At 36.2% G+C, this 25,806-nt stretch overlaps 1 protein-coding gene and 1 long non-coding RNA gene across 21 annotated transcripts in view; one reads left to right on the plus strand and one right to left on the minus strand.

Moving 5' to 3' along the window:
- Positions 1 to 2,929, minus strand: part of LOC119867305 — a 55,182-nt gene extending 52,253 nt beyond the window's left edge. For 6 of the 11 annotated variants that reach the window (XR_005383142.1, XR_005383146.1, XR_005383143.1 and 3 more), the window contains exon 1: positions 2,800 to 2,906. This is a non-coding gene — a long non-coding RNA (uncharacterized LOC119867305). Of the gene's footprint in view, positions 1 to 2,799 lie in introns of all 11 variants that reach the window. The other 5 variants (XR_005383140.1, XR_005383141.1, XR_005383138.1 and 2 more) reach the window with 3 other exon arrangements.
- A 4-nt stretch (positions 2,930 to 2,933) lies between these two features.
- Positions 2,934 to 25,806, plus strand: part of ARL6 (ADP ribosylation factor like GTPase 6) — a 59,596-nt gene continuing 36,723 nt past the window's right edge. For 7 of the 10 annotated variants that reach the window (XM_038582536.1, XM_038582535.1, XM_038582538.1 and 4 more), the window contains exons 1-6: positions 2,935 to 3,133; positions 3,563 to 3,752; positions 5,939 to 6,088; positions 13,196 to 13,257; positions 13,698 to 13,766; positions 17,764 to 17,858. In XM_038582536.1, coding sequence (XP_038438464.1) covers positions 5,966 to 6,088; positions 13,196 to 13,257; positions 13,698 to 13,766; positions 17,764 to 17,858 — 349 coding nt within the window. In that variant the 5' untranslated portion in view covers positions 2,935 to 3,133; positions 3,563 to 3,752; positions 5,939 to 5,965. Of the gene's footprint in view, positions 3,134 to 3,562; positions 3,753 to 5,938; positions 6,089 to 13,195; positions 13,258 to 13,697; positions 13,767 to 17,763; positions 17,859 to 25,806 lie in introns of all 10 variants that reach the window. The other 3 variants (XM_038582544.1, XM_038582543.1, XM_038582542.1) reach the window with 2 other exon arrangements.

Consider the following 25,806-nt stretch of genomic DNA (forward strand, 5'->3'; position numbering starts at 1 on the left):
AAAGTACAAATTACTAATTATTGTATTTTATTTTTCTATGATTTCCTAAGAGGCATTATCAGGGTCTTACAGATGGAGTAAGCCTGTTTATTAAAATATCTATTAGCAAATAAAAGTTACAGTTCTGGTGGTTAAATCTGTGACTTTTTTGTACCGTTGTACTGCTTCATATTTGATATAATTTATTTTTTAGTCTGTTAAATCTAGATGCTCTTTAGATACATAATTCTGGATGCAAAATCATAGGTGTAATTTTTCAAAATAATTAATGTCATTAGCATCAAGGCATAAAATCACATAAATCACTATAAAGAGATACGGATTTTTGTAGTGATTTCATATTGGGAAACTATTCTGTGAGCTTCAGTAAGTGGAGTTGTTCATTGCAGAGGTAATTCTGTACACATAAGTTGCAGATGACCAAAAGATATACATAATGTCCAACTATTCAAATGGCTTAGACCATTAGCATTCATTCCAAAAACGTCAATAAATTAGGAATCAGGGATTGTCTATATTTTTAAAGGTTGCTAGTAAGAAAATACATAAAAAGTATCCTCAATTAATCAGAATAGTGTTGTAGTCATCATATCTTACACTTAACTCTTTTGTAATTCTTCTACTACAGTCCAAAACCCAGTATGGAATTAAAACTGGTTATAAAATACCTGAAACTTTCTTCCCTTATACAGATATCTTAAGTAGCCTAGAGAAAATCACATGCCATTTTTAAAGCTTCTAACTCTCATAATAAGATGAAGATAACCAAACTACCTTATTAATCCAGTGGAACAATTTTTATGGGTCTGTCAGTACTCGAATGTACCAAAATGAAGATTTTGGCAAAGTACCAAAACACAGATTCAACCGTATGCAATATGTATGTTTTTAAACTTCTACATATTTTCAACACTGGCATTTTCCAGGTTACTGAGAGCACTGTGAGTTTCATAACCACTATTTAATCTCAATGAGAAGCCATCACATCAACTACACTTACCTACAATAACGTTGTACTTAGCGGTTTTTTCGACAATTATGTATATGCCTAATTTACTGAAAAGTTGGGTATCCAGTCTCCCCGTCAAATTTCCAGTTTTCACCAAATGTTTTGCACAAAAACAGAACTAAACCTAAGGACAGAAAATGCCAACTCCAAACAGGAAAAAATATGTCTGTGCAGTAATATTTTCTGAAACTAAGATTTCTGCTTAACTCTAAGGAAAAAAAAATCATATTCAGGCTATAAGGAAATTAGCTTCTATGTCTCATCAAAATGAGTCACTTAGACGGAAAGAAACCTAATCAATACCGCCCTGTAAATGTATTTACAGTCAGAAGTTAACCAGAATACTTAGGAACTGAATCAAATCCTATCCCTTTAAGAGAAATTTCAGGACAAAGGAAGACAGGATTTATTTACTGAACACCTACTATGTGACAAACAATATACTTTTTTAAATCAATTCAATCCTCAAAACTATCAGAGGAGACACTGTATTTTTGAAAGTGAGGAAACTAAAGCCTGAAGAAGGTTAATGGCGTAAGGCCACACGATTAGGAAGAAGATATCCATACTCCATGTTTTTCAAGGATATCTGTGAATATTTTGGAATATACCACTATTGGGCTTTTGTTGTTAGTTTTAGCCTTTCAAGAGCCACTCTCCAGAACCACATTTTTTCATTGTAAAACAACCACATCTGCATTTAGAAATTGAGCCAAACGGCACCGTGTAATCATTCACATAAACACCCCCATCATGAATTTCATATAATTTTTCTCATCTCTTTTCACCCTCCCACTCTGCTTAATAGGTAAAATTAATTAGTAGGCCAAAGATGGGGCAGAGGGGTAAAGGTGACACTAACTAGGGTAGGGGAGGGGGGGGGGGTAGGGGAAAGCCCCATACTCAGGGCCTAAGAGGAAACTAGAGAGAAAATGTGTCTGAGGAAGGGCTTCAATCTCCAAAACCATTCATTGGGGTGCGGGTTGGGAGGTGAGGCTGAACCATTCATTGGGGTGGGGGGGGTTGGAGGTGAGGCTAGGTAGGTCGCAGGTTCCGTAAATTGACTCCTCCCGACCTTGGTGGGTCCTTTGGGAAGCGTGGCTCTAACAGGGCGGAGAGCTGCGTGTACCTAAATATTTTCACCGAGTAACCCCGTCACTGTAATTCCAGGGCAGGTTTAAGAGGCGGCCCACACGAGGCGGCCCCCTTGCTTTCCGGGGCCAGCGAGCCCATCCCGAGGAGGCGGGACAGCCAAGGAGCCAGGGTGAGGCCTCGGGCCTCCACTTTCCGGGCCTCCCCCGTCGGGCCTCCCCGTCCGGCCTGCCGTAGGGCCTCCTCTGTCCGGCCTCCCCGTCTGGCCTCCCCCCGTCGGGCCTCCCCCGTCAGGCCTTCCTCTGGCCTCCCCCAGTCCGGCCTCCCCGTCGGGCCTCCCCGTCCGGCCTGCCGTAGGTAGGGCCTCCTCTGTCCGGCCTCCCCGTCGGGGCTCCCCCCGTCCGGCCTCCCCCGCCGCCCTCCCCTCCGCGGGGCTCCCTCCGCGGCGCGCCTGCAGGCTCGGAGGCCTCGGGAACCCAGAACGCCCGGCGCGCGCCTGGCCACGGAGGCCACAGCAGGTTCCGCGGCGGCATCGCCCGACCGGGCGGGGAGACGCGGCCGGACGGGAGCGCGCCGCGGCCGCGCCGCCAGGCGCTTCCCGGCAGGCTGTGCGCACGCCTACAGCTGCCGTCAGGCGCCGTCCGGGCCGCGCGGCTCCTCGCGGGCGGCGGCGGTCCTCCCGCCCCCGACCTCCACACCTTCTCTAATGCTCGTCGCTGCGCCTCTGCCATTTCCCGGGGCCCTTCGGCCCCATAACCAGGGGCGCCAGGCCCGGCTCCCCGGGACCCGGGGGGCGTGGCCTCGGAACCGGAAGCACGTCCTGTTGCCAGGGGAACGCCGCGCACCCGGGCGCCGGCCCGGCGGCTGCTCGGGCTGAGGCGCGCGCTGCGGTCGCCTCAGCTGGTGGCGGCGGCTGTGCCCGGGCCGGGCTCCGTGCGATGGAGGCGTAGGGAGGAAGGCCGAGAGGCGCCCGAGACTTCTCCCGGGACGGACGGCCGAGCGGCCCGGGCCCAGGCCGACTCCGAGGACCAGGTACCGCCCCCCGCCCCCCCGGCGCGCCCGCCGCCACATCCTAGGATTTTTCACTCCGAACCGTTGTTTGTAAAGTGTAAAAGGTGGACAAGTTGAGGCGGCGTGTGCGGTCAGGACCAGGCATCCAGGAGGGAGACGGTTTGGGCGGGCGGTTCGGTCGGCTTTGACACCGCCCGCTTCAGGGTGTGGGAAATGCCGTGGACGCCGGCGCTCAGGGGATCCGGGCCCGGCCGGCCGCTCCCTCGGCCTGGGTCTCTGCCTCTGCCTCTCCGTGTCTCTCAGGAATAAATAAATAAGATCTTAAAAAAAGAAAGAAAGAAAGAAAGTCCATCTCCAAAAACCGAAAGCCGAATACAAATGTTTGGAGCGCTGAAAGTGTGCCTCAATTCACTCTAGGAACATTCTCTTTTTTTTTTTTTTTTTTTAAAGTTGACAAAGTACCATTCGTGGTGTTTCTCTGCCCCGTCCCCGTCTGCGACTTAACCACCTTCCAAGCTCCGCTGTGGATGAACATCCTAATACTTCGAGACTCTTCTGGCAACAAGTAATCCTTTAGAAAGAGGTTTCCCACATAACAGCCAAGGGAATTTGGTTGGCTGGTGCGCGGCAAAGCAGTAAGGTAAGAAACTGGAAAAGTACCTCAGAGCCAGACAGAGGGAGCCTTAAAAGCCACGCCCGGAAGCTCCGGCTTTACTCTGAAAGCCAGTAGTTCTCACTAGTCACCGTACATCAGAAACACTGTGTGGCTTTTTGACTTTTTAGATGTTTTTATTTATTTATTCCTGAGAGACACAGGCTGAGGGAGAAGCAGGCTCCTGCCGGGAGACCCATGTGGGACTCGATCCCCGGACCCTGGGGTCGCATCCTGTGCCGAAGGCAGACACTCAACTCACGAGCCACCCAGGCGTCCCTTCTGTGTAGCTTTTTAATATACTGGTACCCTAATGCCATCGTCAGAAATACGAATTCAGTAGTTGATTCCAGTGTGCAGCCAGAGTTGAGAATCATGGCTTTTAGGCATAGCAAGCTACAGGAGGCTTCATCTCCCACTGTGCACATAGGGCACGGTCAGTAAATTATCTGTCCTGCTTTCCTACGTGGAAAAAGTAAACTTACAGAAACGTATGATTGCTAAGAAATAGAGACATATATGTATAAGGCTATGATTACATATTTTAGAACAACTGACTTCTACATTGTACGTCCCAAAATATTTCATTAGCTAGTATTAGTTCTGATAATCTATGAAAAAGGGTTGGAAAATCACAATCCAGGGTTCTATGGATAAGGAATATTCAAGTATCAAGTTTTTGACAGTTGAGGCTTTATAGTGGATGCCCAGAGCATGATGATGTGAGAAGTGGTCATATCTTTTTTTTGAATCTGTTCAAAATTGTATGGAAGATGGAAAACAAGATAATTGTCTTAATATGTTTAGTACAATAAATAACAAAGTGACTGATAGAAAATCGACTTTGAATTATTCATGATGTCAGAAGGCGAACTTAAAGTAGATTCTGCAAATGCTCCTTAAGCTGAGACTTAAAGGAATGGATGGAGTGAGATTTGAATCTCCAAATGAGGAAAAAAGTGGCACAAATGGTGTAATCTGAGATCAAACTCATCCCTTGGATAAGATAACTGTGGCTCTCTTGTAGGCTCCATGTTCTGGTGGGGCACTGTTTCTGCTCCTTTCTACACATCATTGGAATTTGGTTTTGAAATTCCTGTCAGTATGATCTCTCAAGGGGCCTAAGCAAAATCAATGAAGCCTCCTTTTGGATGCAGTTGTCTTGGAAACCTCTCATTTAAATTGTTGCAGCCTCACATCCTTCAGGGTATGGCCTTGCCTAGGATAGTGTGGGATAAAAAATACCGAAGGAGTTGAGGGGATGATAAGCTTTTTGAACCTTAGATGGAGATGAGAATAAATCACTTAAATGAGATGAATATTTAGAGAACTTTGAAAACGATGGTTGGGAGAGTAATAGGTAACATTTAGGACACAGATTATAGTTACTGCTATAGCAATCCTTGCAGCAGTTGAAGGCTGGCACCAGAGATAGCTCTCTTCTCCCAAGATAATGTATTAATGGACCCAAGGGGAGCACCTTTGGAAAGTTTCATTTTGAGAATTCATAGCAGGTTATGAACAAGCAGTATGTCTAGCAATATATGTCTAGCAATATATTATATATTAAAGTAAGTATATCTGTTATTCCACTTGATAGAAGATACAATGTAAACTGTATATAATCAAACAAAAAAATTTAATTTTATTGTTATGACTTCAGATTAATGCATACAAAACTGGGGCTGGCTTCAGAGAAAGATTTAGCTACTGGCTCAAATAATGTAGCCGAAACCTGTTTTTCTCTTTTTTGATCTGCCTTCTACCTTCTAAGCTTCAGCATTAGGCTCTATATGAACTCATTTGCCCATAGATTCTACCAAATTTCCAGAAGAGGCAGCAGATGTTTCCAAGATTACAAGTGGCCAATTCCACATAATACTGAGTTTCACCACATTTTCTTCTTAAATATTATAATTTACTAGAAGAAATATACACTTATTTCCAGGGCATTATTCTGTGTGTTGCCTAGGGTTATAAGCTGCCAATCTGCATTTCAAATAAGACTCCTTTGTGCTAATCAGCTTAAATTTTATTTACTAAATCCAGAGCTACATTGACATGGTTTTTATCATTGTGTCTTTAAATTATTAAAGTTTTTGATGCACAGGTTCATATTTTCCATACCTAAGCTGCCTGTTATTGATACGTCTCTTTTACTTTCTGACTTGCAGCTGGTTTGGAAATATTTGAATCACATTATGGGATTGCTAGACAGACTTTCAGGCTTGCTTGGCCTGAAGAAGAAGGAGGTTCATGTTTTGTGCCTTGGGCTGGATAATAGCGGGAAAACGACAATCATTAACAAACTTAAACCTTCAAATGTAAGTATCTTTGTTTCATGCTTTATGTATTTTCTGCTAGAGAAACTTAATATAAAGAATTTTTTTGTTTGCCCTCATTTTATATAATTGTGTTATGAAATCCTGCTTGTAGTACCTTTAAGTAATAAATGCCAGTCAGCCATAATTTACAGTGTATTTTATGTAAGTCTTGATTATTTAAACTGGAGTATTTTCCAGATGTGTTTTATTCTAAAAAGATCCTCACAAATGTGCTGAGTTTACTTTTAGGTAGCATTGCCTTCTTTTTTGTTCCCTCTTCACAAGAGAAACCAAACAAAGGGAATGGTGAATCATTTTTATGGGTTCAGTGGATAATTAGACAGATTCCCAGGAGTGTGGTATGCATATCACTAGTAATAAGCAGAATGACTTTGAGTCATTTAACTATATGAACATATAATTTTAAAAACTGAAAAAAAATATGTAAAGCTAGCACATTTAACACGTGGTGTGTAAGTTAAAGTTAAGTTCTGCTACATATAAAGAAAACCCACATAACAGTGGACTAAAAAAGATAAGAGGTTTCTTTTTCCATTATCTAAGTCCAGAGGAGGTATTCCAGGGCTGATAAGGCAGCTATGTGGTCAGGCATGAGACAGGCAGGCATCTTCCATCTTTCTGTTCTGCTATTCTCAGTGCCTGGTCACCTTGGTTAACTGCATTCTAAGTCACAGAGAGGAGAAAAGAGCAAGGTAAAAGAATAGGCCTTCTTGCTAAATAAGCCCTCTTTAAAGAGCTTACCCAGGAGCACCAGCTAATGTGTAACCCTAGGCAACACACAGAATAATGCCCTGGAAATAAGTGTATAGAATTTCTTCTAGTAAATTATAATATTTAAGAAGAAAATGTGGTTAAACTCAGTATTATGTGGAATTGGCCACTTGTAATCTTGGAAATATCTGCTACCTTTTCTGGAAATTTGGTAGAATCTATGGGCAAAGGAGTTCATATAGAGCCTAATGCTGAAGCTTAGAAGGTAGAAGGCAGATCCTAACTTACATCTCATTGGCTACCCCATCTGTAAATGAAGCTGGATATTTTTTAAAGTAAGGCATACCGCTGCTTCCAAAAATTATAGGGGTCCTATAAGTATGGAAGAAGAGGAGAATGGATATTGGGTAGACAACTAACATTTACAGTTGTAAATACACTTATTTAGGTAAAAACCATTAGTGAATTAATGAAAAATGTAGAGTGAATAAATAACATAGACGGAGCAAAAAATAAGCCGCTGACATTTTTAATGGCATAATGGCTAGAAAATGGGAAATATTGCTCCTAAATCTGATAGTTGCCTGCAAACAGTGTTATAGTTTGGGCAGAATAAGCAGCCCTACTACTCCATTTTCTCAGGCAGTAGCTTCGGTTTAGTTGGACATGGGTTGGAAATTGCAAAAACTCCATTATTTTTTTTCTTGCCATTATTCCTTTCTACATGGATGAGTTTACCAAATAAGAACAACTAACTGCTGGTGTATTTTCAGTTGGGAATTAGTGTGAGGCAGCCAGGATTAGAAGCCCAAGATGGATTTGGAAGGCAATTTAGGTGTTTTAAGGAGTTCCCCAGCTGAGTTGGGAGTCAGCTAGGTATACATGCTGAAGTCAGGCAGAGATCAAAAATAAGAGCTTTATTTAAAATATTGATTTTGGAGGGCAAGACTTAGGTCTGTTCAGAGGAGTTGCTGACACTCTATTGTATTGAGATTGACCTCCCAAAATTTTGGGGTTTCTTCCTTGGGGAAAGATACTACTCTTCCAGGTTTATTGCATTGCTAAGGTCAGATGAGATTGCATGCTTTCAATAAGCATGTGGCACTGAAAGGAGAGAAAGAGTTGAGAGAGGCAGAACCAAGAAAGCTCACTTCCATTTCACAAACTGAACAGTCAAAGGAATAATTTTTTACCCATGGAAAGGAATAAATTGGAGGAGGGGAGATAGAGAAATATGGAGTATCATTTAATGAAGTTTTCTGTATATCAAGATAGAGAAAAAGAAGATAGGAATTCCCCAATAAGGAAAAAGACTAGGCTAAAAATCCCGCTTAGAATCTGTCTCCTGATCTAGGTGATCATAAGAAATTTCTTTATCAGTCCTTAAGAGAAAGATAAAGCATCCTATCCAGTTGGATGGGGTCCAGAATTGAACTTAGAGAACAGTGAGTATATGTTAAAAGTAGAACCAAACTCAATTGTGCCTGCATCTATAATCAGTATTGTGGATCAGCTGTCAGCAGATGAGTCTAGGCTAATGTTTAAGAAACTCAGTGACTGGGACACCTGGGTGGCTCAGTGGTTGAGCGCTTGCCTTCAGTCCAGGGCATGATCCTGGAGTCCCAGGATCGAGTCCCGCATCGGGCTTCCTGCATGGAGCCTGCTTCTCCCTCTGCCTATGTCTCTGCCTCTATCTCTGTGTCTCTCATGAGTAAATAAATAAAATCTTAAAAAAAAAAAAAAGAAACTCTGACTAGTGACCTGAATTTCCATAGGTAAAGCTATCAGCAGTAAGTGAGCAAGATTATAAAGAAGGTTCTTTTTAGGTAAGGGCTTGTTGTAACAGAGGTGTTTACATTTTTCTCTACTTCAAAGAATTGCCTCAAAAGTAAAAATTTTTTGGTTTAACTAGTTTTGAACCAGGGGAGGCTATTGATTAAGTGTCTCGATGCTTGATTTCGACTCAGGTCATGATTTCAGGGTCATCCTCAGTGTGGAGCCTGATCCAGATTCTCTCCCTCTCTTTCTCCCTCTCCCTCAATACACACTCTTTCTCATAAATAAATAAATAAATAAATAAATAAATGAATGAATGAATGAATTTAAAAAATCTTAAAAAAAATAGCCTCAAATAAGTACAAAATGATTGAAGTCAGAGCCACCATTAATAGTCACAAAACAAGTGCCCCATGCTTAGTTGGTTAAGCATCCATCCAACTCTTGATTTCATCTCAGATATTGATCTCAGTCATGGTCCCATGTCATGGTCTGTGATGAGCATGGAGCCTGCTTGGGATTCTCTCTCTACCCCCCCTCCCTCTGCCCTTCCCCCACCTCTTCCTCTCTTAACAAAAAGTAGCCACAAAATGGACCAGTCCCCCAGTGTTTCTTATTCTCAAATTGGCAGAAATAACAGCCAAGAAACAAAATAGAAATTACAGTCTCTTCTTCCATCATCCCCAACAGTATAGTGATCTGTTCTAAGACCTGGTTATCACCATAGGAATAATCTTTGATATGGATGGAAATAGCTTTCTTCCCTGTAGGAGGATGTACTTTTGAAGACACCTTATTTTTTAACCTACTTACAGATTTCTTTTTTTCATAATTTCTTTTGTCATTTCTAGGGATTTGGGGTGGAAAGGGAAGGAGACAGCATGTGCTTAGTCTGTGATCTTAAAATACTCTAATAACCCCCTTTCAGAGTGATCTTGTGACCTATTAACACTGTCTAACATACCATATTAGTCAGGGAAAGCCCCCAGGAAAACCTGGGTACACAGCCAATAACTAAAGTTTTTTTAAATTAACCTTCCATTGCCTTCCAACATCCCTGTCTCTCTGTTACCTCTGGTGAATTGTGGAACTAGCCTAGACTTGATATAGGTCTATTTTAAGGGGATCACCTACTTTCTGACACGACTTCCTGAGACTTAATCTTTAGGCAACTATCCTGTCTCCACAGAACAATTGAACTCTAGATCCTGAGAGCACAGTAAGTTGCTTTGCCTTTCTTTTTTTTTTTTTTTTTTCTTTTTTTCTTTTTTCTTTTTAAATTTGGGGCTAGTAGCCAAAATACCACTTGAAATAGAATTTCTTAAAGACCCTTAAACCTCTTACACAGGACAGCTATAACAGTTGTTTCCTGCATGTATCTGAACTTGTGAGCTTACATCTACTATTAGTAACATTATTTTTAGTAAATTAAGTGAATTATGGAAATCTACAATGCAAAAAACATTTATAAGTCCATTTTACAGTTATGTCTCTTATTTTCTGTGGATAAAAATCAGTTTCTAGATCACTAGATACTTCCTGGTCCCAAACTTGCTTTACGCTATCCTAACACTTGTTTATTGTCTATTGTCAATGTATTGAGGTTGCTGATGTTTTCTACACTGATGAGTGAGGATGGGAAGGCATTTTAATCTGATCACTTAAGAATCTGGTCTTAACTGTATTTTCTTAGAGATACACTCTGTAAGTACCTTTTTTCCCAATTTCTGTTACCCCCCTTTCCCAACATGAATGCTGTTGTACTACCATATCATCCAGATTCATATTATTTAAAATAGTCTAAAATTATCCTGCATATTTAATCAGTAGCTTATTTATTAATTTTTTCCCATTATAAATTTAAATTCCTTAAGGGCATAGATCTGATATTGTTCGACATTAAATCCTAAGAACCTATAATATTTTGTGGTATATAAGTACATTTTGGGATGAATGCACTGTTGGTGATTTTTTAAATTTTCATTTTGGGGCAGGGAATGATGATTGATGGTATATCAAGGATATCATTTTTAGCTGACTTATTGAAACTAACCAAATAGGATCTTCTCTCAGAAATCCTGTTCTATTCTTGTTTATGTTAGTCTGTCCTTGGGCTATCTTAGATAGGCTGTTCCACTTAGGTAACAATTCCTACATTCTTTGCTTGCTTTGTACCATTCCCTGACCAATTTAGAGAGGGAACAAATGTATTTGTTCCTAGATAGAGCAGAGGAAGATTAATGTTGGAGATCATATTTTGGAATTCTCTAGAGGAAAATGAATCCCACTTGAATGTAGAAGTACCAGCTCACATTCCTTGGTTTATCCTGACTAATTTGTGGAATTCCTTCTTTCTAATTGTTCCATTAGAACTTTAGAAGTAATGGGAAAGGGGCACCTGAGAGGCTTAGTCACTTAAACATCTGACTCTAGATTTCGGCTCAGTTCATGATCTCAGGATTGTGAGGTCAAGCCCCATGCTTGCCCTGGGCATGGAGTCTGCTTGAGATTCTCTCTTTCCTTCTCCTCCTCCCCACTCACATGTGTATGTTCATGCATTCTCTCTCTCTCTCAAAAAAAAAAAAAAAAAAGACAAAATCATGGAAAGAAAAGAAAGTTAATTAATTTTATCTTTAGTAAGTAAAACAGCAAGTTAAAACAGTTTGTGAAGATGGGTGATTATGAAGAGGCTATGCAAATGTTCTAATTACAGTTCAGTGATGATAGGGCTACTATTTTTAGGTATATTTTCTGAAATTTCTTTAAACATTTTAACTTCCTCACTTTTTTATTACTCATATTTTTTCCTAATAGCAATAGCTGATGACTTTATCACAATTGTGATCAAAATAAAAAATCAAAACAGTAGGGTATTTTGGGACAATAAAAATTAAGAGACTATTTCAAAGTTTGTTGTGCAATGTAGAAACCCTAAGGACTGAGGCAGGAATCCAAATGGCAGGAAATAAATTGTAACATAAAAAGAAAGATATTTTGGGAAGAATATAGGTAGCTCATAGGATGGAAAGAAAACTAAATAAACAAACTTCAGAAAGGCAAAACCAGGCATCTCTAGGGAGACCTTTTCACTACTACATTGCTACTAAGGTAACTAAGCTCCAGAGACTTTTCAGCTTGTTTCTTTTCATTTGAATTTTAAATTTTCACAAGTAGAATATCAAATTGAACATAATGGTGTGAGACAATTTCTTTTCTACTCTTGTTTTCACACAAGAGCAACATGATGAACTCAGGGATTTTTGTTTTGTTTTTTAAGTTACACATTTGCTATATGGAGAAAATTGGAAAGAGACTGAAATCAGTGAAAGTATACTTAGGATATTTGTTGAGTATCTCCTATGGACCAGACACTGTGTTGAGTATTTTGCATGCGTTAACTCGTTTAATTCTCATGATAACTTTGTAAGTTAAAGATAATAATAGATTTCACATTTGAGAAAACTAAAGTTTGAAGTTGAGTAATTCATCTAAGGTAGCACATTAACAATTAGGAGTAATTAGAAGGCTTTTGTAATAAAGCAAGAAATGTTAAGGACCTGAACTAAGTAAGATAGGACCAATAAAGTTTAGAGAATGTTTATATAAAAAAATGTAAAAAAAAAAAGGAGGAGGCAGGAATAACTTGTAGGTTATCAGAAAGTAGATGATGTTTTTTATTCAAAAGGAGGAATAGTTTTGATGGTGGAAGTGTTAGGAGACATTGGATATTTGTCAGTTTAAGGCATTTCAGTTGTCCTTGGGACTTGCTCACAGGTATCTTGCTGTACTCTTGCCCCCTTGTAATCTTCTCCCCACACACAATTCCCCACGTCTGCCTTCAAGGCTCTCCTGCTCTTGGTTACATGTAGCTCTCTGCCTCCTTGATACATTTGTACACACACAGGCCTTCTACTTTTCCTGAGTGACAAATTGCTTCTTACATTGGGGTCATACTGGCTAATTCCTGTGACTAGAATGTTCTTTGCCAACATCTTTTCATGGTATTTCTCCTTTTTGATATTCACTCTTGCGTCAGATGTCAACTTCTCAGAGAGGCTTTTTTGCAGCATCTCTCTTCCATGACCCATACCAACCCTCCTCCTCTGTGGCCTCCCATCCCCAAATCACCTTTCACTGTACTTATCACTTTCTGAAACCATGTTCATTTGCAGTTTACTTGATTATTGCTGTTTACTTTCACTAGATACGAAGCTCCTTGAAAGCAGGGGCCATATATATTCTCCATCTAGACATGAGAACAGTCCCCAGTAGCATATGTAAACTCAGTGCATAGTGTGAAGTCCTGCGTGTGAACTCCGAGTGACTCATCAAACCACTTCAAGGTTGTGGTAACTTGCAGCAAGCCACAAAATGTGAATTACGACATATACATCATACAGATCCATAATTAGTAAACCTTAGAGTTCCATGAAGAATTCACATCCAGTGATCTCACTGCAGAAATTATAATTTTGTTTAATTCTGTCATCCCTTTGGTGGCAAATTTCAGAATGGCAATTTGGATGCTTTTTTTTTTAACCTGAGGAAAAATTCATCTTCGGTAATTGCAAAATTCTCAATGTATCTTTTCTCTTAAAGGCTCAATCACAAGATATAGTTCCAACCATAGGATTCAGCATTGAGAAATTCAAATCCTCCAGGTAATTCACTTTATTACACTTGTGACTAAGAAATTGTGGGCAAAAGATCATGATAATATTAGATCTACCTAGTTATGCCTTCTACTCTTAGAAAAAGTAATTTGTTGTTTCAGAAGTCCATAGATGTTAAAATATTTGTACCACTACCTTTGGATTATTTTTCAGAATTTAGAGTTTAGACAAATTTTTATAAATATCACTAGCAAGGAAAACATCTTTTTATATATGTTATTCATTACAAAATCATATTTATATTCCAAAAATTTATTTTATGGGACTTGTACTTGAAAAATTGGCTCAAGTTGAATATTATATATTCAAGGGTGGTTTCTTTGAAAACAATTTAAAATTTTAAGTAAAAGTAACACCTTAAGTTAGTAGATTATAATGTAGTCATGGTTTGTTTTGTTTTGTGTTTTTCTTTTTTTTTTTTTCTGTAGTTTGTCTTTTACAGTGTTTGACATGTCAGGTCAAGGAAGATACAGAAATCTCTGGGAACACTATTATAAGTAAGTATGTTTATAAATGTTGGTTAACTAGAGGATTATATTTTAAAAACAATAATGATTAACAAATAAATCCAAAGGATTACATGAGCTAGGTTGTAATACTTATTTTTATATCATTTAAGCTCATTTTCTAATTTTAAAAAAGTATAATCATACTTCATATTATTTCTTAAATGCTTCAGGCCCTTTATGAGCTTGTATCTTTGCATATGCTTTTGTTTGTTTTTAATGCTCTGTTCTGTTTTGTTGCAGTTTAAGGTTAATATAGTCATGCTTTAAGATTAAGTTAAAATTAACTCAAAAGTCACCTCCTCTGTGAAATTTCACCATTTTACCCAGGTGTTTTGTCCTCAGTATTCACATGGTACTTGACCATACTTCTTATGTCTTAAAGTCATGTACCATAGCTGCCTGCCTAATAAGGGTGTGAATTCTTCAAGAGCAGAGATTATTTCTTAGATTATTTCTTCAAGACCAAGTACAATGCTAGACATATATATTTATAAATATAAATATTTATTGAATAAATTTAGTTAAAATAACAGTACCAACAGTTGATCCATTTGTTCTACAAGCAATTCTAAACAAGATATTTTTCAGCATATGCAAATAAAAGTGCTCACTAATTACTTCAGAGTAAGAACTGTCAAGTTACTAGAACCCAAATTATTATACCCTCTCAAGGTTTGCATCTGTAATTAAAATGAATTCATTAACTTTTAATATTACTATTAATATAATAGTATATATTCATATATACTATCATCATATAAAAGCAATGTAACTTTTGGAGTCTGAAATTTATGAGTATCCCTTGACAAAATGCCCTTTTGTCATTATGAACTCCCGCCTTGAATGGCAGTGCGGTGACTGCCAGATCAGATTTTAATTTTTATTGAATAACTGTTTCCTGCTAATGTGGAAACAAACATTGTATTCCTTAGATATGAGCCAAAGGAGATTTTTTTAAGATATTTTTTTCAATGAGTGTTTTAATAGACTGAAGTCCTATTTAAATCGTATAAATCCAGAGGACCTCTCCTCTGAGGTACAGAAAAAAAGAGTTCTTCAGATTTGAGAGTCAGTTTGGTAAAGGAAAAGTGGCATGTTTATGGGCTTGCATTAAATTCTCTGGGGAAATGTGAAGTTTTTGTTTTTGTTTTTTAAGGAAATGTGAGTTTTCAGTATAGAATTTTTTTATTTTTCCTCCAGTTGATAATTCTTTTTTTAAAAATGCATTTATTTTAGCTACTTTTTTTTAAAATGACATTTATTTTGGGACGCCTGTGGCTCAGCGGTTGGGCGTCTGCCTTTGGCTCAGGGTGTGATCCCAGGATCAGGGATCGAGTCCCACATCAGGCTCCCTGCATGGAGCCTGCTTCTCTCTCTGCCTCTGTCCCTGCCTCTCTCTCTCTCTCTCTTTCATGAACAAATAAATTTAAAACTCTAAAAAAATAAAATAAATAAACTGACATTTACTTTAATTACAGATAACAAAAATGTATAGAAAATAGCTCTTTAAAAAAAGGAAACATCTCTGATTTTAAATCTTTTTTCTTCAAAATCTTTTTGGAAAAAGTTATGTAGGAAAACTATAGTTAAATTGCAGGTTGAAGAGTGAATAAAGTTACTATGGAGAAGTCTACAATCATAGTAAATTTGTATCCTGTATCTATATTTTTCTAATTATGAAAGAACAGGTGCATTTTAATGCATTAGACTGAAAGAGGCTAAAAAAGATCAAGTGTCTATTGGCAAGATAAGTCACTCTTACGGTGAGAATATATATAACATCTTTCTCAGGGAAATTTACCACTATCTTTTAAAATGAAAAATGTAAAAAAAATAAATAAATAAATGAAATGAAATGAAATGAAAAATGTTCATGCTCTCTAGCCATCATTTTGCTTCTTGAAAAGCATCCTATGACTAGCACTAATGGGCAAAGATATACATAGAAGAATGTGTGTTGGACACTGTTTACAATAACATGTCTCAATTATAAAAAGAATACTACTCTTAACACAAATATGTGCTTAGTATATACAGAGAAGAAAAAAATTTAGTGGAATGTGCACTAAACCATTAGTAGCATTTGTTTTTGGAACAATAAGATTATAAGAGAAGTTTACTTTGCATTGGATATGATTCTATAATGTTGACTATTATGCGATTATTGCATATTATCTTTATGATACGAAAAAGTAGTAAAGTATAAAATATAAGGAGTACACATTTTTTAATATTTGGAAAATATAGAAAAGAATAAAAAATCTTTTCTATAAATCTCACTACAATAAATTTACCATTGTTAATCTTTTTTATGTTTTATTTTGAAATATAAAATATACATGTTACATAATTGTGAAAGGCGTCTTCTAAATTATGTACCATATATAGTTTCATATCCTGCTTTTTCAGTTAACATACTATGATAAGAGTAAATTAGGAAAACATACAGAGAATATAACTAATGACTGCTTATTATTTTTTCATATGCCTGTGCCTATTTTTTAATCATTCTATTTTTGGACAAAAGGCTATTTTCAATTTTTGAAGATTATAAATTCTTTCAGGTAGCACATCTTGCTGCATAAATCTTTGAATCTTTGTTATAGTTCATGCTTTCTTAGAATAATTCCAGAAATAAAATTACTGGCTCAAAGAGATGGAACATTTTTAAAACTGTTGGTAGATATTTCCAATCAGATCACTTTCTATGGCTACTAGTAATGTATGGTGATAATCTATGTTCATTTCTTTTTTTAAATGATAGAAGGAAACAGTACTAAAAAGTTGTTTTATTTTTATATTCATGTGATTACTAATGATATTGAACTTCTAAAATCTTAATTTATGACTGGAATAAGTGATTCCCAAAAATAAGGTGAAATGTCCAATAAATATATGAAAAGATATTGAACTTTACTAGCAATTAATGAAATACAGTGTAAAATAATATGCTGTTGGAGTGGCAAAAGTGGAAAAAATGTTAAGAGTCCTGCTGAAGAGCAGGTGGGAAAAGTGCTTGTAGTGTAGTATAAATTGATAAAGCATTTCTGGAATACAGTTTGTCAATGTTTATCTAAAACTGTAAATTTTGTATGTATTCCTAGAAATTCTATTCCTAAGAACAAGCCTTGGGGCATCAGAAAATTTAAAAAATGTATTTAGGAGGATGCTTGTTCCAAAGTTTTTTACAATAGTGAAGATTAAAAATCTATTAAGGCTATAGTATTTGATGACATGCATATCCATGCAATGGAATACTTTATAATCATTAAAATAAAAGTTCAGAGAAAATCTGATTTTTTTAAGTGCCACTGTGATCTCTAAGTGAGTATTTAAGCCAATTCAGTGGCTGGTTATCAGCTTTAAAAAAATCAAATAGAATAAAATAAAAGCTATTTGTAACTATTATTATTATTTCCAGAAACTTATTTCAAATACAGTTAACGTATACTTGTGTGTCTACTGCATCTTAATGTAAAATAGTATTTCTTACTATGGTTATGGTAAAAAAAACAATATTTGAGGAACACTGATGTAGGGCTTTAATGTTTCGTATAAAAGTAGTTCAAACTATTCTGCAGAAAATGATTAAGGAAATGTATATATATATCAGAAAGGCAGGGTGTAAAACAGCAAGATTCTATTTAAATACAAATGTAAGTACTCATATATGAATGTATATGAATATATATGTCAAAATTTATTTACTCCAAAATATTAATAGTGATTGTATAATAGGATTATGGTTTTACTCATAATTTTTTTAAAAATTATGAAATAAGTCATTAATGATGAAATAAGTCAATTACTATATTATCAACCGAGAAAAGTTATTTTACATGAAATATGACTAATGGTAATATATCAATTACTCATATAAACTAATATGAAATGAAGAGATAATATACACTTTAGGAAATACAGATGAATACTAAACATGGAAAAATGTATGAATTTATCTCTCATTTTCTCATTCCTTATACAGAGAAGGACAAGCCATTATTTTTGTCATTGATAGTAGTGATAGATTAAGAATGGTTGTGGCCAAAGAAGAACTTGATACTCTGCTGAATCATCCAGGTATGTGTGTGTCTGTAATATCTGTGCTTTAAGTTTACATAAGATAAGTTACATAAGATGTTTTGTTCTTTGGTGTTGGCAGAGTGTTACTTATATACGTAATTATCTCTTACTTTAAATTTTTGAACTCTTTAATTGAAATATACTTAACATACAGTGTTATATTAGTTTCAGGTGTACAATATAGATGGTGTAGTTACCATCTATACATTAATGACTACATACTCCCCTTTGTTTTTGACTATTAAAATATAGTAATTATGCAGAATTTACATTTTTACCTATAGTACTGTGTATTTTTTACATTTCAAAGCTTTTTGCAGTGTTTTCCAGGTCCCCAACCTTTATTTCCCCCAAAACAAAAATGTTCTTCTGATTGCATATATGTGATTACGCAGCATTTCTTACATATTTATTCTGAGAATTCTTCTAAAATAGATCTTTTCTATTTTTAAATTTTAACTGGCAGCCCTACCTCTTCAAGATACCAGTATTAACAATTAGGTATTTTTTCCACATTATTATTTACTAAAATGGGATCATATTGTCTGCAGTCTTCTACATCTACCTGTTCTTAGAGAATGCTAAATGAGGGAAATCCTTTCAAGTCAAATTGCATATATGCAATTATTGTTTTTAATGGTACCTAATATGCCATACTATGAGTGTACCACCATTTATTCTGTCATTCATCTATTAATAGATACTCTTTTTTTCCTCCACAATACAATTCTCCGTAAGTATTGTGGAACTCTGCATTTCTTTTTTTTTTTTTTTTTTTTTTTAAAGATAAGGAGCAGTGATATACAGGTTTGTTTGTTTGTTTTTTAAGATTTTATTTATTTATGAGAAACACAGAGAGAGGCAGAGACACAGGCAGAGGGAGAAGCAGGCTCCGTGCAGGGAACCCAATGTGGAACTTGATCCCGGGACTCCAGGATCAAGTCCTGGGCTGAAGGCAGGCGCTAAACCGCTGAGCCACCCCGGCTGCCCGTCTAACTCTACTCATCAGAAGTGATTTAAGTGGTCTTTGTGCTATGACTTTTAGGAAGAGGTAATGGTTTGAAAGATTTGTTAGGAGTAGAATGGAAATAGTGTCAGGCTTTCTAAAAGCTCTTCCTATTTAATCACAATAACTGGTATTTTTATTGGATACTCGTAAGCTTATTCAAGTATTTGGGGTAATAATTATCTAGTCTGTACTTTTTATGTGACTTTTTCACTAATCTGGGTTATCTAGGTTGAGAATACATTTTTGATTATGCACTCCCTTTGTGTTAATCCACTTTCTCCTCAAAAACTGTTATAATGTTGACCAATAAAATGAAATGATTCCTACAAATCAGCTTCAAATACAATGGAAACCTTGTTTTTTTCCTCAATTGAAGCCTTGTCCAAGTAAGTTATCTTTATGTATTGATGCATTTATTTTTGGGAATAGATTCCCAAAAGAGGATATTTCAGCTGAAGTGAACATGAACTTTAAAATTTTTTTCGTTTAATTTTACTTTTTTACTGAAGTATAGTTGGCACACAATGTTATATTAGTTTCAGGTGTGTAATACATGACTTAACAGTTCTCTGCATCCTGAGGTGCTCACCATGATTAGTGTAGTTACCATCTGTCACCATACAGAGTTATTACAATATTGTATTCCATATACTGTACTTTTTATCTCAGTGATTTATTCATTTTATTACTGGAAGTTTATACCTCTTAATCCCCTTCACCTATTTCATCCATCCTCCCCATTCCATCTCCTCTGGCAACCACCAATTCTCTCTATGAATTTTTGTTTTTCTGTTCATTTGTTTTGCTTTTTAGACTCCACATATAAGTGAAATCATGGTATTTGTCTTTCTCTGTCTGACTTATTTCACTTAACAATAATACTCTCTAGACCTATCTACGTTGTCACAAATGGCAAGATCTCGTCCCTTATGGCTGAGTAATAATCAGTTCCTTAACGCATCTTATCTATTCATCTAATGATGGATAAGTTCCATACTGTAAATAATGCTGCAGTACACATAGGGGTGCATATATCTTCAAATTAGTGTTTTTGTTTTCTTGGAATGAATACGCAGTGCTGGAATTACCAGTTTGTATGGCATTTCTAAAAATTTTAACTTTTTGAGTGACCTCCATACTGTTTTCCGTAGTTACTACACCAGTTTGCATTCCCACCAGTAGTGCATGAGGGGTCCTTTTCCTTTATATTTTCCTCAGCACTTGATTTTTTTTTTTTTTTATTCTGGGCATTTTTGACTAGTATGAGGTGACATCTCACTGTGATTTTGATTTGTGTTTCCCTGATGATTGGTACTGAATATCTTTTCACGTATCTGTTTGCCATCTATATGTGTTTTTCAGAGAAATGTCTATTCAGAACCTCTGCCCATCTTTATTTATTTTATTTATTTAAAAAAAAATTTTATTAGAGTTCAATTTGCCAACATATAGAATAACACCCAGTGCTCATCCCGACAAGTGCCCACCTCAGTGTCTGTCACCCAGTCCCCCGCCCCCCAACCTCCCTTTCCACCACCCCTTGTTCATTTCCCAGAGTTAGGAGTCTCTCATGGTCTGTCACCCTCACTGATATTTCCCACTCATTTTCTCTGCTTTCCTCTTTATTCCCTTTCACTATTTTTTATATTCTCCTAATGAATGAGACCGTATAATGTTTGTCCTTCTCCAATTGACTTACTTTACTCAGCATAATACCCTCCATTTCCATCCACGTTGAAGCAAATGGTGGGTATTTGTTGTTTCTAATGGCTGAGGAATATTCCATTGTATACATAGACCACAGCTTCTTTATCCATTCATCTTTTGATGGACACCGATGCTCCTTCCACAGTTTGGCTATTGTGTACATTGCTGCTGTGAACATCGGGGTGCAGGTGTCCTGCCGTTTCACTGCATCTGTGTCTTTGGGGTAAATCCTCAGCAGTTCTGCCCATTTTTAAATTGGATTATTAATATTTTTTGGTGTTGAATTGTATGAGATCTTTAAATATTTTGGATATTAACCTCCTATCAGATATATGATTTGGAAATATCTCCTCCCATTCAGTAGATTGGTTTTGTTGATGGTTTCCATTTTGTTGATGGTTTCCTTCACTGTGTAAAAGCTTTTTAGGTTAATGTAGTATCGATAGTTTATTTTTGTTCTTGTTTTGCTTGCCTGAGGAGACATATCTAGAAAAACATTGATACAGCTGATGTTTAAGAGATTACTCTGTCTTCTTATAGGAGTTTCATGGATTTGGGTCTTAGAGTTGGCTCTTTAATCCATTTTGAGTTTATTTTTGCAGTGGTGGAAGAAAGTAGTTCAGTTTAATTCTTTTGCATGGTCTAGCACCATTCATTGAAGAGACTGTCTTTTCCCGTTGTATTTTCTTGCCTACTTTGTTGCAGATGAATTGATCATATAAGCATGGATTTATTTCTGGGGTCTCTCTCTCTGTTTCATTCTATATGTCTATTTTTATACCAGTACAATACTGTTTTGATTACTATAGCTTTGTGCTTAGCTTCAAATAGGGGATTGTGATACTTTCACCTTTAGTCTTCTCAAGATTACTTTAGCTGTTTGGAGTCTTTTGTGGTTCAACACAAATTTTAAACTTATTTGTTCTATTTCAGTGAAAAATACTATTGGTATTTTGGTGGGAATTGCATTAAATCTGTAGGTTGCTTTGGATAGTATGGACATTTCAACAATATTAATTCTTCCAATCTGTTTGCATAGTACATTTTTCTATTTGTTTGTGTTGTCTTCAGTTTCTTTTATCAGTGCCTTACAGTTTTCAGAGTACAAGTCTTTCACCTCCTTGGTTAAGGTTATGCCTAGGTACTTTATTCTTTTTGATGCAGTTGTAAATAGGATTGTTTTTTAAATTTCTCTTTCTCCTGCTTCATTGTTGGTATATAGAAATACAACAGATTTCTGTATAACAATTTTGTATCCTGCAACTTTACTGAATTCATTTATTAGTCATCATTGTCTTGTCCTAATTTTAGAGGAAGAACATTGTTTTTCACCACTGAGTATTATATTACTGTGGGTTTTTCATATGTGGCCTTATTATGTTGAGTTATGTTCTCTCTAACCTCTCTTGGTTGAGAGTTTTTATCATAAGTTGATGTCGTATTTTGTCAAATGCTTTTTTGCTTTTATCTTTATCCTTCATTTTGTTAATGGGGTGTGTCATGCTGATTGATTTGCTAATATTGAACAGTCTCCACATCCCTGGAATAAATCCAACTTGACTGTGGCATTTGATCCTTTTAATATATTATTGAGTTTGATTGGCTGGTATTTTGTTGGGGATATTTGCATTTATATTCATCAAGAATATTGGCCTATAATATTTTTTAGAGTGTTTTTGTCTGGTTTTGGTATCAGAGTAATGCTGGCCTCTTAGAATGAATTTGGAAGATTTCCTTCCTCTTCTATTTTATGGAATAGTTTGAGAAGGATAGGTATTAACTCTTCTTTAAATGTTTGGCAGGATTCACCTGTGAAGCCCACTGGTCCTGGACTTTTGTTTATAGGTAGTCTTTTGATTTTTCATTGAATTTTGTTACTAGCAATCAATCTGTTCAAATTTTCTATTTCTTCGTGTCAGTCTTAGAAGGTTGTATGTTTCTAGAAATTTACCCACTTATTCTAGATTGTCTAGTTTGTTGGCATATAATAGCAATCAATCTGTTCAAATTTTCTATTTCTTCGTGTCAGTCTTAGAAGGTTGTATGTTTCTAGAAATTTACCCACTTATTCTAGATTGTCTAGTTTGTTGGCATATAATTTTTCATAGCAGTCTATTATAATCCTTGGTATTTCTGTGGTATCAGTTCTTCTCTTTCATCTCTGATTGTATTCACTTGGGTCCTTTCCGTCTTTTTTTCTTGATGAGGCTGGCTAAGATTTATCAATTTTTTAATCTTGGTTTTATTGATCTTTTCCTGTTGGCTTTTTAGTCTCTGTTTCATTTATTTCCACCTGGAACTTTATTTCCTCCCTTCTAGTAACTTTGGGCTTTGTTTGTTGTTTTTCTTTTTCTTTTAGGTAACAGATCACATTATCTGAGGGTTTTTTGTTGTTGTTTCTTGATGTAGGCCTATATTGCTATAAATTTCCTTCTTAGAACTGCTTTTATGAGGGGCACACTTGAGTGGCTCAGTTGGTTAAGCGTCAGACTCTTGATTTTGGTTCAGGTCATGGTCTTGTGGATTGTGGGAAGTGAGCCCTGTGCTGGGCTCCACACTCAACGGGAGTCTGCTTCTTTCCTTCTCCCTCTCCCTGTGCCCCTCTGTGCATACTCACTCTTTTTCTCAAATAAATCTTAAAGAAGAATTCTTTAAACAAACAAACAAACTGCTTTTGCGGGGTGCCTAGATGGCTCAGTTGGTGAGGTGTCTTAACTCTTGATACCATTTCAGGTCATGATCTCAGGGTTGTAAGGTCAAGCTCTGCATCAGGCTCTGTGCTCACCACAGCCTGCTTGAAATTCTCTCTCTCCTTTTCCCTTTGCCTCTCTCCTGACTCATACTCTGTATCTCTGTCTCTCTAAAAAATAAATAAACAAAACTCTTTAAAAAATTGCTTTTGCTATTTCCCTAAAATTTTGAATCACTGTGTTTTTATTTTTATTTGTCTCTAATTATTTTTTACTTCCTTTTTTATTTTTTTCATTGACACATTGGTTGTTTAGCCTCCATATATTTGTGTTTTTTTTCTATTCACTTTCTTGTAATTGATTTTTTTGTTTCATACTGTTGTGGTCAGAAAGGATGCTTGATATGATTTGAGTCTCTTTAAATTTATTGAGACTTGTTTTGTGGCCTAACATGTGGTCTGTCTTGGGGAATATTCAATGTATACTTGAAAAGAATATGTATTCTGCTGTTTGGGGATGGAATAAGCAGTATAAATCTGTTAAATCCATCAGGTTAAATGTGTTCATTCAAAGCCATGGATCAAAGTTCCTTATTGATTTTTGTCTAAAATATCTATCCATTGATGTAATGGGGTCTTAAAGCCCCCTACTATTCTTGTACTAGTATTACTTTCTCCCTTTTTCTCTGTTAATACCCACTTTATATATTCAGATGTTCCTATGTTGGGTACATAAATATTTACAATTATTATAAGCCTCTTTTTGGATTGATTTCTTTATCATTATGTAATGCTTTTTTCTTTGTCTTTTGTTACAATCTTTATTTTAAAATGTATTTTATCTGGTATAAGTACTGCTACCCCAGCTTTCTTTTGTGTCTATTTGCATGGAATATCTTGTGTCATACTCTCATTTTCAGTCTGTGTCTTTAGGTTCTGAAGTAGTCTCTTGTAGGCGGTAGTATATAGATGGGTCTCATTTTTTTTAATCCGTTTGGCCACCCTACATATTAACTTTTTAAAATTGATGTATAAGCTCTTTACAGTCAAATGCTTAGATCTTAAGTATATAGTTCAGTAATTTTGACAAACGCATTCACTCATATAACTACACTGCCTATCAAGGAACAAAATTTTCATTACACCAGAAAGTTCTTTCACTCCCTATCCAAATCAACACTCCACACCTTGTACCAGAGAACTAATCTGATTTCTATCACCAGATTAATTTTGCCTATTCTACAGTTTCATGTAAATGAGGGGGAAAGCACATATATTTTTGTGCATAAGTTTTTTTATTTGACATAATGTTTTGGGGAGTCCCTGTACTGTTGTGTGTATCATTTGTTTATTCCTTTTATTACTATGTAACATTATATTGTGTATATATACCACAGTTTGTTTATCCAGAATCCTGTTGATTGTTTCTAGTTTAGGGCCATTATGAATAGACCTGATGTGAACATTCTTTTAAAAGGATTTTTTTTAAGGATTTTATCTATTTATTCATGAGAGACACAGAGAGAGAGAGACAGAGACAGAGACATAGAGGGAGAAGCAGGCTCCATGCAGGGAGCCCAATGTGGGACTCGATCCCGGGTCTCCAGAATCAGGCCCTGGGCAGAAGGTGGCGCTAAACTGCTCAGCCACCCACGCTGCCCTCTTTAAAAGGATTTTGTGGACATGTTTTCATTTCCCTTCAAAAAATTCCTAGAAGTGATACTTTTGGGTCATAGGATAGATGTATGGGTGATAGGTATTTAAGGAAATTGCCACTTAATTTTTCTAAGTGGTCATACTACTTTACATGCTTAATAACATAAATGAGAGTTCCAGTTTTCTGCATCCTCTCCAGTGATTGATGCTGGGTTTTTTGGTGTTTTTTTTTTTGTTTTTTTTTGTTTTTTTTCATTTTAGCTTTACTACTGAGTACATAATAGGATCTCATTGTGCTTTTAATTTGTATTTTACTGTTGATTATTAATGTTGAATATTTTTGCATATTCTATTGGCCAATCTTGTACATTCTCTTATAAAATGATATCTTTTTAAATCTTTTGCCCATTCATTTAATTTGTTTTGTCTTCCTATTGAAATTTAACATTTCTTTATAAGTTCTAGATAGAAGACCTTTGTCAAATATATGTGTTTTGAAGATTTCTCATCAGTTTGTGGCTTGCCTGTTTATTTTCTTCACAATATCTTTTAGTGAACAAATGTATCCAATTCTGATGAAGTATAATTTATCAATTTTTTTTCTTTTAATACAAACTTACTATGTACACTCTAAAAAATCTTTTCCTACCCTAGGAATACTAACATATTCTATATATGTGTGTATGTATATATATGTTATATATATTCTATATATAACATATTCTATGTTTTCTTCTGGAAGCTTCATAGTTCTAGATTTTGCATTTAGGCCTGAATTAATTTTTGCCCTTTTTTCTTACAGATATCCAATTATCCCAAAGTGCATTTATTGGAAAAAAATTTTTTCACTGAATTACAGAATCACTTGTTTTCACAGTTATTGA

This window comes from Canis lupus, chromosome 33, assembly GCF_011100685.1.
Source record: "Canis lupus familiaris isolate Mischka breed German Shepherd chromosome 33, alternate assembly UU_Cfam_GSD_1.0, whole genome shotgun sequence".
In the NCBI taxonomy this organism is placed as follows: Eukaryota; Metazoa; Chordata; class Mammalia; order Carnivora; family Canidae; genus Canis; species Canis lupus.